The sequence below is a fragment of the Porites lutea genome, chromosome 4, assembly GCF_958299795.1.
Source record: "Porites lutea chromosome 4, jaPorLute2.1, whole genome shotgun sequence".
NCBI classification, from domain to species: domain Eukaryota; kingdom Metazoa; phylum Cnidaria; class Anthozoa; order Scleractinia; family Poritidae; genus Porites; species Porites lutea.
The window spans coordinates 25,649,017-25,664,236 of NC_133204.1; the positions used below are offsets into that span (position 1 = coordinate 25,649,017).

Here is a 15,220-nt window from a genome sequence, read left to right on the forward strand (position 1 = left end):
GATCAGTCGAACACGAGTACAAGATCACTAAAATCAAATCGCTACTGAAATTGTATCAGAACCCGGACCAGACTGCGGAAGCAGTTAGAGAATTTGAAGAACACGCCATGGCATCAGGCCACCAGTCGCTCGTAAAGGAAGCAGCTAAGTACGCTGAAGAACTCAACATCACACTTCAGCTTGATACCCTAAATCCCGTGTGTGTTACAACAGAAGGAAAGGTGGTAGCTGCAGCAAGAGCTGGGAATCTGTTGAAGCAATCTCAAGAGAAGCAGTTCTTGGAGATCGCTAAAGACAAAAAGTGGCAAGGAAAGTTATTCCGTATCAGATGGGAAGATGAGAGCCTAAGCATAACCAGCTGCTTTGCATGGTTAAAAGGTTGGGCTACATGCCCTACACATACCATCGCGGGCATGTATGAATTGTATGAGCAGTTGTTACCTACGAAGCTCTACACAAAGGAGAAGACTAAAACCTCGACCGACGGCGAAGTTCTATGCAGGTTATGTGGGAAGGTAGCTGAGAGCGTTGCACATGTACTGGCTGGATGTTCCTCCCTGGCACAAACCAAGTACCTATACAGGCATAATGCAGCTTTGAAGATTCTGTTTTTTGAGCTCCTGCGAGAGCATGGGTTAATGGAAGAGGTTCCACCATGGTACTCACCGGTGATGCCAAAACCAGCCTACCAGAACACCACGAGTGAGGCGTTTTGGGATATTCCCATCTATGCAGAGCACAACGAAGTTAGAGCAAATCGGATCGACGCGCGACTTGTCAACCACGAGAGGAAAGAAGTCTGCACAATTGAAATGAGCTGCCCATGAATTGAGAGTAGAGCTAAGAAAGATGAGGAAAAGACACTCAAGTATGGGCCCATGATGTGGGAGCTGAAGCAGAGATACAATGGGTACAGGGTTGAACAGTACAACGTAATAATTGACGTACTGGGGGGTTACTCTAAACACCTAGAGAAGTCGGTGAGGAAGCTACTTGGAGCGAGAGTTCGGAGCGTACTTGAGCGGATGCAGAAGTCGGTCATCTCAAACACTTTAAACATTGCCAGAACATTTAAGATAAATACTTAGTTAGGGCGCTATGGACTTCAGTTTTTAGGTTTTTGTTTTTTCTCTAGAAATCTAGAAACACAAGCTTGCTGACGTTTTTACTTAGATTTTTTAGAACATTAGAGTGTGATATTATTATAAATATGTTTTTAGTAGAGATAGCGAAGGTTTTACAGAGTATCAGAATTTAATAATATTCTAAATTTGCTTTTTAAGTAGAGAGATCCATATCACTATGTATTTTAGGATTGTATTAGGTTTCGTATCGACCTTTTTTTACTTCTAAGTATAGCTTCTCAAGCGGTGTAGGTTACGCCATGCGCCCTATACTACTCATAATTTGGACAGCATTCCAAAGTTTCATACTGCGACATAATAATAATAATAATAATAATAATAATAATAACTTTATTAACCTTCTCAAAAAGGCTTTTCAGCTTAATTTACAATGTCGAATATCTAAAACTTAGTATTCTAAAAATACCCTTAAAAATGCTGTTTTATTTTAACTTTAAATACATCTAAATTAGTGATAGACTGAAACTCGTCTCGGAGACTATTCCACAGCCTTTGGCCTCTGAAGGTAAACGCGCGCTGACCTGCAGCCGTCCTACAGAGTGGTATATGTAGGCGGTCCCTATTCCTAGTGTTGCAGTTGTGCACTTCCATCAATGTGAAAATGATGAATGCAATGTTTCGACATGACTACTCGCAATGTTAAAACAGGTCGTGCATTGAACATGTACAGGTAAGTAATAATCGAAGAATTCAATATCTTAATTATCACGCGGAAATTAAGTGAGAGCGACAAATGAATTTTTTATGTAGCTGGGATTTGTCTCTAAACACTGGAACTCGCATTGGCTACTTTGGCATCACATGACATCTACACCTCTACTGGCAATGAGGCCGCATGCAACGTTGCAAAATCTTTCGTGTGACTACAGTAACTGTTATACATTAATTTTGTTAATTTCTTTTTTGTATCCGTTATTACCTTGTACAAAGTAATTTTACATCGGATACATCAGTCATCTGGTAGATATCTTAATAATCACGACAGTATAAAGATTATCCGCAAACGTTTACTACTAACATCAACATGTCAGCGGGCAACTGTTCGCACTCGCTGACAATGTTTACGGTTGTGAAGTGTTTTATTATCATATAAGTACAAAACTAACCTGAGTTTAATATCTACATCATCCAACAGAGGGCCAAACTGTAGTAACTGATTAAAAGCACTATGTACTGTGGAGTGTTCACCAGGAGAAGCCTGTAGCTGAACACTCAGCTGAGATCTGCTCTCTAACAGATGGATCACTATTGGAACCTTTAACAAAACAACCAAGATACAGTTTAAAATTGGTACCTAGAAAATCAACGCAGGGTTCCCACCCTTCTGAGTCCTTCACATTCCATGACTTACTTTTTAATGTCCCTTTTACGTTTTCCATGTCCTTAAGTTTAGCTGTCATATTCGAAAAAACTTTCCGTGTTTTAGGATATTTATTAATTTAACTTAGTTCAAAAGACACAGGCTCTGGTGTCCACCAAAAACATGCTGTTCGCGTCGTTTAATTACTGGTCTCTATCTCACATTGTCCTTGCTTTGACATCTGCAATAACTGATCTACCACACATAATTTTTACTTTCTATGACTTTCCAGGACCGACAATTAAATTTCACGCCTTTCCAGACCTGGAAAATGTAATTCCTAAATTTCATGCCTTTCCAAGATTTCCATGACCCGAACGAACCCTGCAAGGGTACTGGAAAATTTTGATCTAATCTTTAAGTCTTTGTCCGACGCGCACTTTCCATAAGTCACGGTAAGTCTCGCTTTTGCGTGTTCATGCTTTCAATCTCGCACAGTCTTCGCTATAAGGTCTAGGGTTTTAAAATCAAAGGTCTCGGCACCCAAGCAAACCAGTCTTGGATCTTACCATTCATCCTCCTAATTCCATCATCCCAAAATTATAGTCTACAAGAGGGTCCTACTTGTATACTGGTAGTTGAATTATTCACTGCTTCGTTAAATAAATCCTAAGAATAATGTTGACAATTACAGTGCGAATACTGTAACCGGGGCCACTTGAACAAAGTTGACCAATGGGATTACAGGGAAATAACAGCAATTGTTGTTGGTTCCGGGCAAATCGACAGCTCGTAAAAAAACAATAAGTTACTAGAATCACAAAATTTAAAAAATTTAAATATTTATATATTTTAAAACAAAGCAAAAGGTCAACTTCAACTTCAACTTTATTGGAATAAATAACTGCAAATATACAAGACAGAGAGACTGGTCTGCAAGTAACATTTGCTAATCTGGGCAGAACAATCACCACACACAAAAACATTACTATGAAAATAATCAATATGTGGTTGATAAATTGCAATAAACATGCGACCTCAAGTCAAAATAATAGTGAATGGAGTTTACTTTTTACGCCATAGTCAACACTTTAACGAACCTCTCGGGAAACATAGGCGTTCTTCAGTGGGTTTCAAAGGTCACGTCTGTAGTTTGCAATTGGTTGATTTCGACCCATGTTGTTGATTTCGTTTCTTGGTAATAAGGAATGATAACTAACTTTCTCGGAACTGCCGAGTATTGTTATTTTCCTGTCATCTAATTTTTTGACTAGGTGACCCCGGTTATAGTAGTCGCACTGTAACAGCCAGTGCAGCTTTACTGTACGTGATACATGTATGTTGGGTATTTGAAACGCGGCTACAGCTACACTTACCTAATGGATAGAATTAATGGCCTAACAGATATGGACGAGATGACATGATTACCCAGTCTGTATGATATTGACTTGCCTTAAGAAATAAAAACCCTGTCCATATTATTGCTTCCATTGATTTTTCAGGTGCTTCTAAAAGACCAACAATTGATGATCGCAGAAACTCCAGGTACAGATGATGTCGTGATATATTCTGAGTGAATGAAACAAAGAATTTGAGAATCACTGTCTCCTAAGAGGTAGGCATACAAATGCTACCCACCCTTCCCCCCAAGAAAAATGTGCGCGTAATTTATTGAGGAGACGGCATCAAGGAAACACTGATTAATGTTACCCCAATTCCAAAAAAGAGAGACAGACAGATTCATGTTCCACTTTAAGATGTCAGTTACTATGAAAGTGGAAATGATTCTCACGGTTAAATGAACAAACTAAGTTGTTCTTTCAACTGCGAGGATCATTTCCACTTTTATTTATTTATCTCCAGTTCAAAAATATGAGTCTTTTGATATATTGTCATTCAAAATTATTACTGTTGTCACTAATTTTATTTTATATTTTAATCAGGTGAGGCCTACATTTACAGAGGCACAATTAGCTGGAAGGTTTCTGACGTTACTGGATTTTCTTTTCAATAACCTCAAACTGAACTCCTCAGTCAAGCCCCCAAATAGCCTGCTGGTTTGCTTTGCACCAGCTAGATTTATACCTTGATGTTTCTTTTAAAAATTATTGTACCTAGTTGTTATTGAGTCAGTCTAGTTGCCACTGAGTTTACCTGAGTATGCATTATGCTGTCCATAACATCAGCAACTTGATCAGGAGTGAAGGAAGGACTCACTAAGACCTGAAATTTAGTTTCACAGTAGAGAAATAGTTAATAGCATTCAAAATACTACGTACATGTACATACAAGTACAACAGTATCCAACAGACTGTATACTTTCTCTTAAAAGAGCAACTAAATGACACTAATATACATTAACTACACAAGAGCTCTGAAATTTTTACATGCCTGGCACAAAAACAGTTACACGGGAGAAAATTTGCTTCTCTATAATTTCCTTTGTGCTTTCCTTATCTCCTTCCCCAATTGAGCCTTAATTTTTTTTATATCAGCAATAATGTCACATTGCACATTGAGAGGGTTATTAGATGTGTCATCTTGCAAATGAAGCGAACACACTGTGGTTTACATTGTATTTTAAAGACAGCCGGTATACCCATAAAAAGGTTTTTCCAAAGAACTGCTAGGTTTAATTGATGTGACTGGGTTTGCATGTTTCATATTTAACTTCTTCTTCACAATTTCCAGCGTATTTTTTTCTTATTTCTTCCCTTATTTTTAGTACAACTAAGTTTAAATCATTTTAATACAATAGTCCCTATGACCTTAATTAATTATTCTTGCTTGACATACAATGTAAACTAAAGTAGTAAAACACTCTCACTAGTTTACCGCTTGATTTTCGACAAAACTAAGAAATAGTTACCAGGCTTCAATACATAAACTTGTAACTTGTGTAACCTTGTACACTTAAAGACCACGGAATTGCAGCATTACACGCATGTTTCTTCCACGCAAATCCGCCATATTGCACACAAATTTTTTACACAAGAAATATATGCGTGAAACAGACGTGTAAAGAGATACACCAGAAAATACATGCAAATTTTCTGAGACCGAGTGTAAAATTTTTATGTAACCTCGTAACTTGTGGAACTTCATTAATTGTGTAACCTCGTAACTTATGTAACTTACAGCTGTAAATACTTGTGTAACCTAATGACTTGTTTACTATTACATACTTTCGAGGAAGTTGTGTTTAAGGTAAAGCTGTGGTACAGCAGTTTCAAGGTAGTTGAGTAAAAGTTGAAATTGTGGTTCAAATATACCTGACAAACCTTCCAACAAAAAGAAGCAGGAAACAAGTGAAAGTATTTTTTTACTTTAACTTACATCAAGCAAGAAACATTAAGGTACAAGTAAAGTCTGAACTGCCTTCATGGTCTACATTTCAAAATGACCAAATAAAATTGGCCTGTGCATAAACAGCAACTGCTTGTTATATAACTTCCTCTGACCTGACACTGAGTGGTCATCTGAACAGCCATATTAGGGACATGTCCAGGGCTGATATCACTACCAAATGATGAATTTAAGGTCTGCAACCTTCAACAAAAACACATTAACTAAAACAGTTGTATCTAACTTTGACAGCAAATTCACTTAAGATGTATCCTTGCTACATCACTGGTGAGTACCTAACATTGTATACTGTAAGTCAACCTAGTATTACAGTCACATACTCAATAATTCCTAAATGTTAGAACCAAAAGTGACAGTAAAATTAAAGTCAGTTTGGCTTTCATTCACAAATGGTGTCATACAAGTCAGCTTACATCTTCATTAATAAACTAATTTTTATTAAAACTAGATCATACAATGGGTCTTGGGCAGTTACTCTACATTTAGAAACCTAAATGCTACAGAAAATTTAGTACTTTATGTTTATAATAGCAATAGTACAAATCAAATGTTTAGCTACTAGAACTGACAGTGACTGTTCAGATGCAGCAAATACTTTCACTGTTATTTTTATGGTCGTGTTTCTAATTTCCCTTGTGCTGAAAACGCAATCGTAAATGGTAGGAAAAGGGAAGCAAATATGATTGAACACAACAGACAAGAATAAAGAACAGATAGATTTTGTTCAGAAACCAAATCAACATTTAATTAGTGAATCGAGGTCCAATTTGACTATTAGATTATTCATTTTATGAATGGATTATTGAATCAACAAACCAAATTACTTTTCCATCCATGAATTAATTAGTCCACAAGCGACAGGATATATAATTTGGATATAATTTGTTACAAGCAATTATTAACCCTTTGAATGCCAACTCAAACACCCCCTAGTAATCGGCAGCCATATTGGATTTTGTCACAAAAATGTATTTTTTTTCAATTATAACACTTTTTAACTCCTCTTTTGTAATTCTTGCCTTTAACAATTGGATACAATAAAAATGTAAGTGATCTGGCAAGGTAGTCAAAATTATCATGGAAGCTCCTTTCAATATTTCACAACACAACATCACCTTGTGATGCAACTTTTACTAACTTCCAGGTCAGTGGTTAACATTGTTCCTTCTCAAACCCTTTCAAACAACCACGAACAAAAACACTGAGAAACTGGAAGAAATAACACCCATAGTGGGAACTTGTCTTTTAGGACTTATATATGTGTTCCTGGCTATGTGTTACTGGCATTCAAAGTGTTAAGCTATCAGCTGTGACAGGAAAATAAATAATCTTCAGAAAATCTGCTGTAGGTATTTTGAAAAGATCTCCTTTAATTAAAAAATAATAATTTCAAAACACCTATTTTGTAATTACATGACTTTACTTTTATATACTATAGACAGTCCAACAAACATTGTCATGTTAAGTGTGCCATTTAAATTCATGCTTCTACTGTATTTATTATTAAAGTATTATTATATATACATGTACATGGTATAATACATGTAGCAGTTTAAAATAATAATAATACAAACCTGTTGAAATTAACCATGAGTTCTTTGCAATGAAGCTGGATTTCAGGTATAACAACCTCAGGCTGTGTCATAACTAGGTCCTTTAGAAGAGCTTGTAAATGTCTGTCCAATTCAGAGGCTGCAGCTAACAAAAAGGAAAAATCCATGAAGAGGATAAGGAACAACACTTTCCACTGACTCTGAAGAGGATCACTATACAATTTGCCAACGTGAACACAATTGACCCATTCTATGATTACCGTATTTCTAACTGCCTCATACTGGTACTTGTATTTTACAAAAGATCGCACCTATTATGCATACATCGGTAGAGCGGTGAAAAATGTTTTTTGCCTGCCGTTTCAAGAAAAATTGGGTAAACTGTTATTCTTTAAACTAGGTGTACAGACTGGTGTGCAGCAAAGAAGATGGCCAAAGCTTATCCCATTTCCTGTATTATGAACTACAAGTCCCCTGAGTATTGAAGCGGTATCTTGCTCTATAACTGTTAAATTTTGTTTTATTGTAGATTATACAACCGTTAACATTCAAACCTTGATCCTCCACTTTGCCTACAATGACCAATGCTCTGTAGGCTACTGTCCCCATGAGATGTCCAAATGCTTTGTTACATTTTCCAACATTGGAAAGGTGAAAGGGAACATCACCACCCCCAGATCGACAAAGGGACTGTGTTGTAAGGTAAAACGAAATTTTATAAGTATCAAATGGAGTATGAGGATGGCTGTTTCCTTGCATGCAAGGATCAAGGAAAAGAGCAACCAGCCCAAAACTACATGTACATATACATCAGTATCATGAGACAGTATGAATTTCATCTGGAGTTTGGGATAAATTTCTTTTTCTGTGCTTTCTGATGCTTGATTTACCTTTCTTTAAAAATTGCACAAAAAGGCTACACTGTAAGTATGTGACTTCTATATTTCTACAGTTATGGGAAAAACTAATAATAATAAGCTATGAGTAATTAGGTAATAATCACTAATAAATTGTAACTTTCCACCTGTAATTGCCTAATGACAATTCCATGTACATGTATCCTCTTTCAATGCAAGTCCATGCACATGTACATACATATCTGAAGTAACAACAGACACCGCTTGACTTTCAGAAAAAAATCTTGGGGCCAGCTGGCCCTCAAGTTTTCATTTTTGGTCGCCAGAACAAGTTTTCTGGTCACCAAAAATTATATTTAAGAACTAATGGAATACAATAAACTTAACATCTTTTACTTAGCCTTAACAGAAAAAGAATGCTTTAGACTTCCTTTTGAGCTTTCTTTTGAACCGTTTTTTGCTTGAGCTCGATTACCAGCCAGTGTTTGGGAAAATGAATGGGCACTCAAGCATAAATCTCCTCAAACAGGTATTCAAGCAATGAAATACACATTTAGATAAAAAAAAATTTAGGAATCACCAAAAAAAACTTATTTCAAAGACTACAAGATATCGCTATATTAACGTACAAAGTAAAATATGTTCTCGCACCGAGTATTGTTAACAACTATTTAAGCGGAAAAGCACTAGTTATTCACTAAGAAACAGTGATTTTGATATTCCGACTTTTAACACTATTAACTATGGAAAGCATTCTCTTAGATATCAAGGACCTCATATATGGTCCAAACCAGATATTAAATTGAAAGGCTCCTCGAATATTGAATCTTTCAAAAAGAACATTAGGAAAAAAGACCTAACGTCACTCTTAAACAACAACAATAGCTGCTGTAACCTTTGCAATTCTTAGAGACTACCTTTTATATATCGATTGTTTTATTATACAATTTATACATGCTACATATTTTAATTGTATATACATTATTATTATCATTTCTTATTTGTAAATATTTTTTATTTTTGTGTCCCCAATTAGTTGTGAAAACTAAATACATTGACACATTAATAAATTAAAAATATATATATATATATATTAAAGAACAAAATCTGCAAAATTTGTTTTGTGTCCCATGTATTTGCATGTTCAGAAATGAACATTGGTGAAAATTGATTTATTTCATGGTTGCCTAGCACATGATCGAAAGTCTCCAGAAAAAAGAAATGTTGCTAATGTTTTCGGGCAAAGAAGATGATTTCGCGAGAAGTCTGTTAGACAAACAAAATGAGTTCAACAGTACTTCATTAGAGGTCAATACAATAAGGCAGAGCTTCCATTTGGCTCGTCACACTCAACAGAAATTTGCATAAAGTTGTTTACAAGAAGCTCAAGAAATAAGCGCCTTTCGTTCTCGATTAGCTTAAGCTTTTATCAGACTAATCTCATATCGAGTTCACAATCAAGATACATGTTCAACATAAAGAAATTGTTTTAAATCAATGCGCTAAAAGTCATTCCCTGAGAAACACGGGATGACATGTTGATAATTGCGATTAATTTGCCCGAAAGTCGATAAGACTTCCATCGAATTCATCACTTGTGATTTTCACAATCCTCTTTCAAGTAAAAGTCCAACGTTAGACGAACCAACTGTTAGATTAAAAGACCAATTGGTTAGAATGATGGAAAAAATCGTTAAAGCGTTTAAACAAATCATTAAAATGTTTAGACAAACCGTTAGAGCGTTTGGGCAAAACATTAGAGCGTTAGAAAAGCCGTTAGCTGTCCATTAGTTTTTTAAAGGATAACAAATTATCATCAGTGTACGTTTTCTCAAAGAACAAAGTCACCTATCTTGGGGGCCAGGTTGGCGACCAGGCGTGAAAATTTAGTCGCCACTGAGTAAAAGCTGGTCACATTGGTGACCCCACAGTTCCTAATGTCGAGCCCTGATAGACTAAGCAAATGTAATCATTGACCTGATGTAGATGGTCATCTACATTGTAGTTGTTCAACCCATATGTTTGTGTAGTAAGTTGGAGATCAGGGGTTCTTTTAATTTGTTTGTTTTGATTTTTTCTTAAACCTTACAATTTAAGAATTTTTTCCTTACTAAGTTGAAATACAAATAGGTTGCATCAATTATTAAACGTAAAATATTACACGTATCACACCCTTTTAGAACCTGTAGAACCTGGGCCAATCAGGTCCTGGATAAGCTGATGAAAATAAATATATAAAATAAAGCTATAACAAAAAATGCATTGTCTGTAAACAAGATGAAGCAAAACAGCACAGTATACAAACCTCTATGCATAACTTTAGCAGCCTTGTAACTACAATAAGCAGCCAGTATATTACTTTCACCAACGAAACAGCCAATCTCAAGCATTCTTCATTAGTCTCTGGGCAACTAAAGCAGAAAAAATTGGAAAAAAGTAATTATGTATCCTTTAAGTCCTCAGAAGATACAAAAAGTATCTGCAACTACAATTTGCCTCTTATAAGAGTACAAAAATACATGTATTTATGAGTTTAGTTCATTACATGCAAAGATCAACATTAATTTTGTCCCGGAGACAATCTTTAGACGTTCTAACCATCTGAAGCAGATGGATAGAATGTGATGGATGATCCAAACTCATTCAGGATGCCTTTTTTGCCAGCAAACGTTCTCGAAAATAACTATGTCTAGAAACAAACAGGTCCGAGAAAACGCCGTGACATAGGTGTGGTATGGGAGTCAGGCTCACTCCAGGCTATGGTCTCCTAGTCCTCTTAAATGTGTCTAAACAATGGTTCTGTGAAATTCCGCGACATTTTGGTTTGTCTCATGAAAAGTTTGATGTTTGGCCTAGGTCCATGTTGCTGAAAAAGATCCCAAAACAGCACATCCATGAGAAACATTAAAACTTCTCTCCTTACCTTATAGTTGGGATAAAACTAAGCAAAAGATCAAGCAAAGCTGAAAGACACTTGTGCTTAATGAGGTTCTGAAACTGGAATGAGAGCAACATATATCAATCAATAAACATACCAGGGTACAAATTAAGAAAGTGACACCTGGTAAGAAACAGAAATCAATAACTCTTTCTATCATGATAAAAGGTAAAAGGTTACAAAAGAGAATAATAATAAAATAAAGATAAATGAGAACAAAATAATTATAAAAAAAACAAACATCTTTAAAAAAGGAAGCTTAAGTTACAGCACAGCTGAACGCTATTAATAGAGGCACCAAGGCAATAAGAGAAAGCAAAAACGGACATAAAAAAAATCATGAAAAGTAATGTAAAAGGACATTATCATTATCAAACTAAACATCTCCAACTGTCACCAAAAAGCTTTTCTCTGGAGAATGTCCCTAAAAATGCTCAAAATTAATTTGCTTATACTGTAAAGAAATAGAATATTCAATACCATTCTTTCAGATCGGCAATTCAGGAGGCTGCATTCTTTTGTTTGGGAAAACAAAGCCAAAACAATGAAGCTTTAAACACTGAATAACAAAAGTGAGAGCTAGTTTCAAAAACGTGCTTTCAAACTAGTTAACGATTTTGCGTTAACGCAAAAAATGGGCGTGTGTTTTGTGTGTCCGTTGGTGGCTTATCTCTAAGCTAAACTATCATCAATAGCAAAAAATGTCAGTAGGTGGCAGGCCAAAATTGTATGATCTACCCAGGTTTGTATTTTGAACAAGTTCTTTAGCTCCTCGATGTAATGTGTTAAAACAAATGATTGATTGATTGATTGATTGAAACCAAAAATAAAAACATGGCAAGCTATAATATTTTGCTATTTCAAGCCCTGCAAGGTTTACCCTTTGTGAGAATCTGTTGATGGACCAAGAAAAAAAAGGTGTCCCTTGTCCACATTAGTAGCTGTTCATATTAAGTGGTTGTAAGTTACAGAAAATAATAAGAGCTTTCCCGGAAGACAAAGAAAACTGTCTGTATTAATGACATGTACTTATTAGGAAGTTTCCCATAGAGCAATGTTCCACTGTACACAAAAGTAAAAATGAAGAGCCTTAAGCATTATAAGTTGCATTAAAATTTGAGAGTACCTGTTGAACTGCTGTCAGAGCTGATGAACAGGGAATGACCTAGTTAGCAAAAATAAAACATGCTTGGTAACAGGGTGGTAATTCTGTAACATAGCTTTAGTCATCAAGGCAAAGATACTCTAGCCTGCAAGCAAGCTCTCCGGGGCGCTCTGGCGGCAGGGTGGGAAATGGAAGGAGAGCTTGAAACAACATCTCTGGAATTTGAATTCCACCTCTAATTCCACTGTGGCTCCCCGTCAACTCAGCTGTCAACTTCTTCAATGAAAATATGCTAATTCCAGTGATGAAGTTGCAAGCTCACCTTCCTTTCCCCGCCCTGCCACCAGAGCTCCCAGGAGAACTTGCTCGCAGGCTATTAGATACTTTTACAATGTGCACCTTCATTTTCCAAAGTACATATTTGCATAACTATAAATTTATCAAAAGTGCCAGAAAATACCACAAAAATGTACAATCAAAAGTAATAAATATATTAAAAGTACGGTCAATAAGGTTTTATTTACAACTTAATTTAAATGCCTTAATCACAGCAATTTGATGACAGTTTCGTGCCAAAACCTACATGTAGGGCTGTCATTTAAGGGTATTCTCTATGGCTACTTGAAATTGGAAACACATGATGGTTATTCCCATTATCAAAATTAGTATACATACATGTATACTGTATTATTACTTTATTAATTTGCCAGAAAACATTATTTTCCATTTCTCAATAAGAAATGAATCCTACTAATTTTTCACACGCAGATCTACATCTATATAATGACAAGCAATACCTTGGTTGTAATTCCATGATTCAGATATGACAATATTAGAGAGCTTGGTGTACTTCCAAAGGTGGCCTGCTGAACAAGGCATTCTAGAGAAAGATGCAATTAAATGGTACATGTAATGTACAAAAATAAAATAGGGGTATGAAAATGCATACAATGACCTAAACCTTAGACAGTTTCAAATAAAGGTTAACTTTAGTTGCTATACTGAACACATTACCCTGATTACTAAACCGGGCAGTTAATACTTATAATTTTATACTGTTCCTAACCCAACACAATAGGTGGCCTTAACAACTAACAAAAAAAATGTCAAATGAATTCTATTAAACCAAAGCTAAAATTAAACTATATGACATAACAATACCGGTAACGATTAAAATAGTTCCAAAAATCCATTCTAAATTCATTATATAGTACTTATCTTAACTGGTCGTTTATTTCCATTGTTATTATTATTTTTCGACTAATTTCATTTTGACTGTTTGTTAATGATCACTTTCAAAAGGCTTCTTCAATCTCGGCCCATTCACGGACAGCTGTTTACTGCATTTAACAACTTTCTCTGTCTATATTATATCAACGCAAACAATCACGCCACGAAGTTAAATTAACCTAAATTAGTGTTACGCTAGCCATACTTAACAAGGAGAAGGAAAACAGATAATAGAACATGCACAAAATGGAACCAGCCTTCACTACATGCGTTCATGTCAACTTAGAGGTTCCACTTTTAACAGACTAACTTAATTTACTGTGGATGAAAAATTACCAGCTAAATCCTGCAGTTCTTCTCTGTCTTCGCCTGCAAGCTTTTTTACTTCCACCAGCCACTGCAAAGGAGACCATCTTTCCCTCCAAGCCCGAAGCAACACTTCTGTGTTGACCACCATAATGACTTGGTAGCCCGGCCGAAACAAGGCCGTCACTGAGACGTTCATGTAACAACTAACAAACTGTAGCACCCAGATTTTTACTGGGCTACCTATGCGGCCCAGTCATAAATTCGGCTTTCGGTTGTCGGTGTCGAAAAGTGGTCTGCCGGGAGAGGGAAGACACGAGGGTCTGGTACCCAGAAACGATGTTCTCACAAATGGTTTCATATGATTTTCTCTTGCACGGAACGTTGCACGGATACTTTTTGTACCTCGTCTTTGCTCCCCCTGAAAAACCCACAAGGCGTTGCGAACCTGAAGAAGGCTATTTGCGTTGTTCGAAGCGATTTGATCATAGGAGTAACTCTATAATTTTTTTATTGTTTCGAGTTTAAAGGGCCACTCTCGCGTAGGACATCATTTTTCGGGAAAACCTTGCAAATGTTTCCCTTATTGTGATACCACCAAGGAATATATCTTAAGCGATCTATTTGGGTCAGAAATCGCAATTGAAAGTGTCCAATTTGCCGCTCACTCGATCTTCCGCCATTAACGCTTCGATTTCGTTGATCACGTGACGTTACGTCACACGTGTGGAACAACAAATAATCTGCAATATGGCCGACTCTAGTTCTTTAAGCGATAGTTCTACCTCTTCGTCCGATTATTCAGATATAGAAGATCTTTTAGAACGCGAAGCACCCGAAAGTAGAGGGCAGCCCTTCACAGGGATTAAACCCTGGCGTTTTGCCGCCTGGAAGATCTCACGAGGCTGACGAAGTTCGTGAGTCGACTAGCCTGCGTAGGTGGCGGTATTGTGTGGGTGCGAGATTAAAGTTTTGGCGGCAGAGCCGTGTTCCAAAGAAAGGGAGTAGGGACGAGGTGGTTGAAATACCGCCTGCCAGAAAACCCCGGTATTTTGAATAGTCCGCACACCAGTGTGCGTGGAAACGGATTGGTCGAGGGCCATACATATGTCAATCATGTTAGATGATCCTTCGCATATATTTCCCAACTAGTAATAGTTGACACTACACCTGCCCCCGTTCTGTATATTGTCGGTCAATAGTATTCTTGCTGGTTGTGTAGCTCTTTGAAATATACCGATTCATAATGAAGATTTTCACACATATTCCATATAATAGGTGAGATAAATACAGGAAACGCAAGGTTCCATGCACATGCAGTTTCAGCTCGATTTACACAGCTTTGATCAAAACATTCTCAGCTTCGAGAACAGTTTATTCTAAACCAGAAGAAAAGATTTAATTAGAAGTTGAATTTTTC

The 15,220-nt window shown here is 36.5% G+C and overlaps 1 protein-coding gene and 1 pseudogene across 2 annotated transcripts in view; one reads left to right on the forward strand and one right to left on the reverse strand.

Annotated features, from left to right (window-relative positions):
• The window catches only part of LOC140933091 (mediator of RNA polymerase II transcription subunit 24-like), a 29,493-nt gene extending 15,529 nt beyond the window's left edge, over nucleotides 1–13,964 (reverse strand). For both annotated transcript variants that reach the window (XR_012165018.1, XM_073382608.1), the window contains exons 1-11: nucleotides 13,831–13,964; nucleotides 13,062–13,144; nucleotides 12,286–12,324; nucleotides 11,145–11,218; nucleotides 10,527–10,632; nucleotides 7,919–8,054; nucleotides 7,386–7,509; nucleotides 5,907–5,994; nucleotides 4,600–4,668; nucleotides 3,898–4,014; nucleotides 2,252–2,400 (exon numbers count right to left, since the gene is read on the reverse strand). Coding sequence is in view for 1 of the 2 variants with exons in the window: in XM_073382608.1 (XP_073238709.1) it covers nucleotides 2,252–2,400; nucleotides 3,898–4,014; nucleotides 4,600–4,668; nucleotides 5,907–5,994; nucleotides 7,386–7,509; nucleotides 7,919–8,054; nucleotides 10,527–10,632; nucleotides 11,145–11,218; nucleotides 12,286–12,324; nucleotides 13,062–13,144; nucleotides 13,831–13,951 (1,106 nt within the window). In the remaining variant the exon portion in view is untranslated. The remainder of the gene's footprint in view (nucleotides 1–2,251; nucleotides 2,401–3,897; nucleotides 4,015–4,599; nucleotides 4,669–5,906; nucleotides 5,995–7,385; nucleotides 7,510–7,918; nucleotides 8,055–10,526; nucleotides 10,633–11,144; nucleotides 11,219–12,285; nucleotides 12,325–13,061; nucleotides 13,145–13,830) is intronic.
• LOC140933092 (uncharacterized) lies at nucleotides 250–1,356 on the forward strand (annotated as a pseudogene).
• Nucleotides 13,965–15,220: the final 1,256 nt, after the last annotated feature.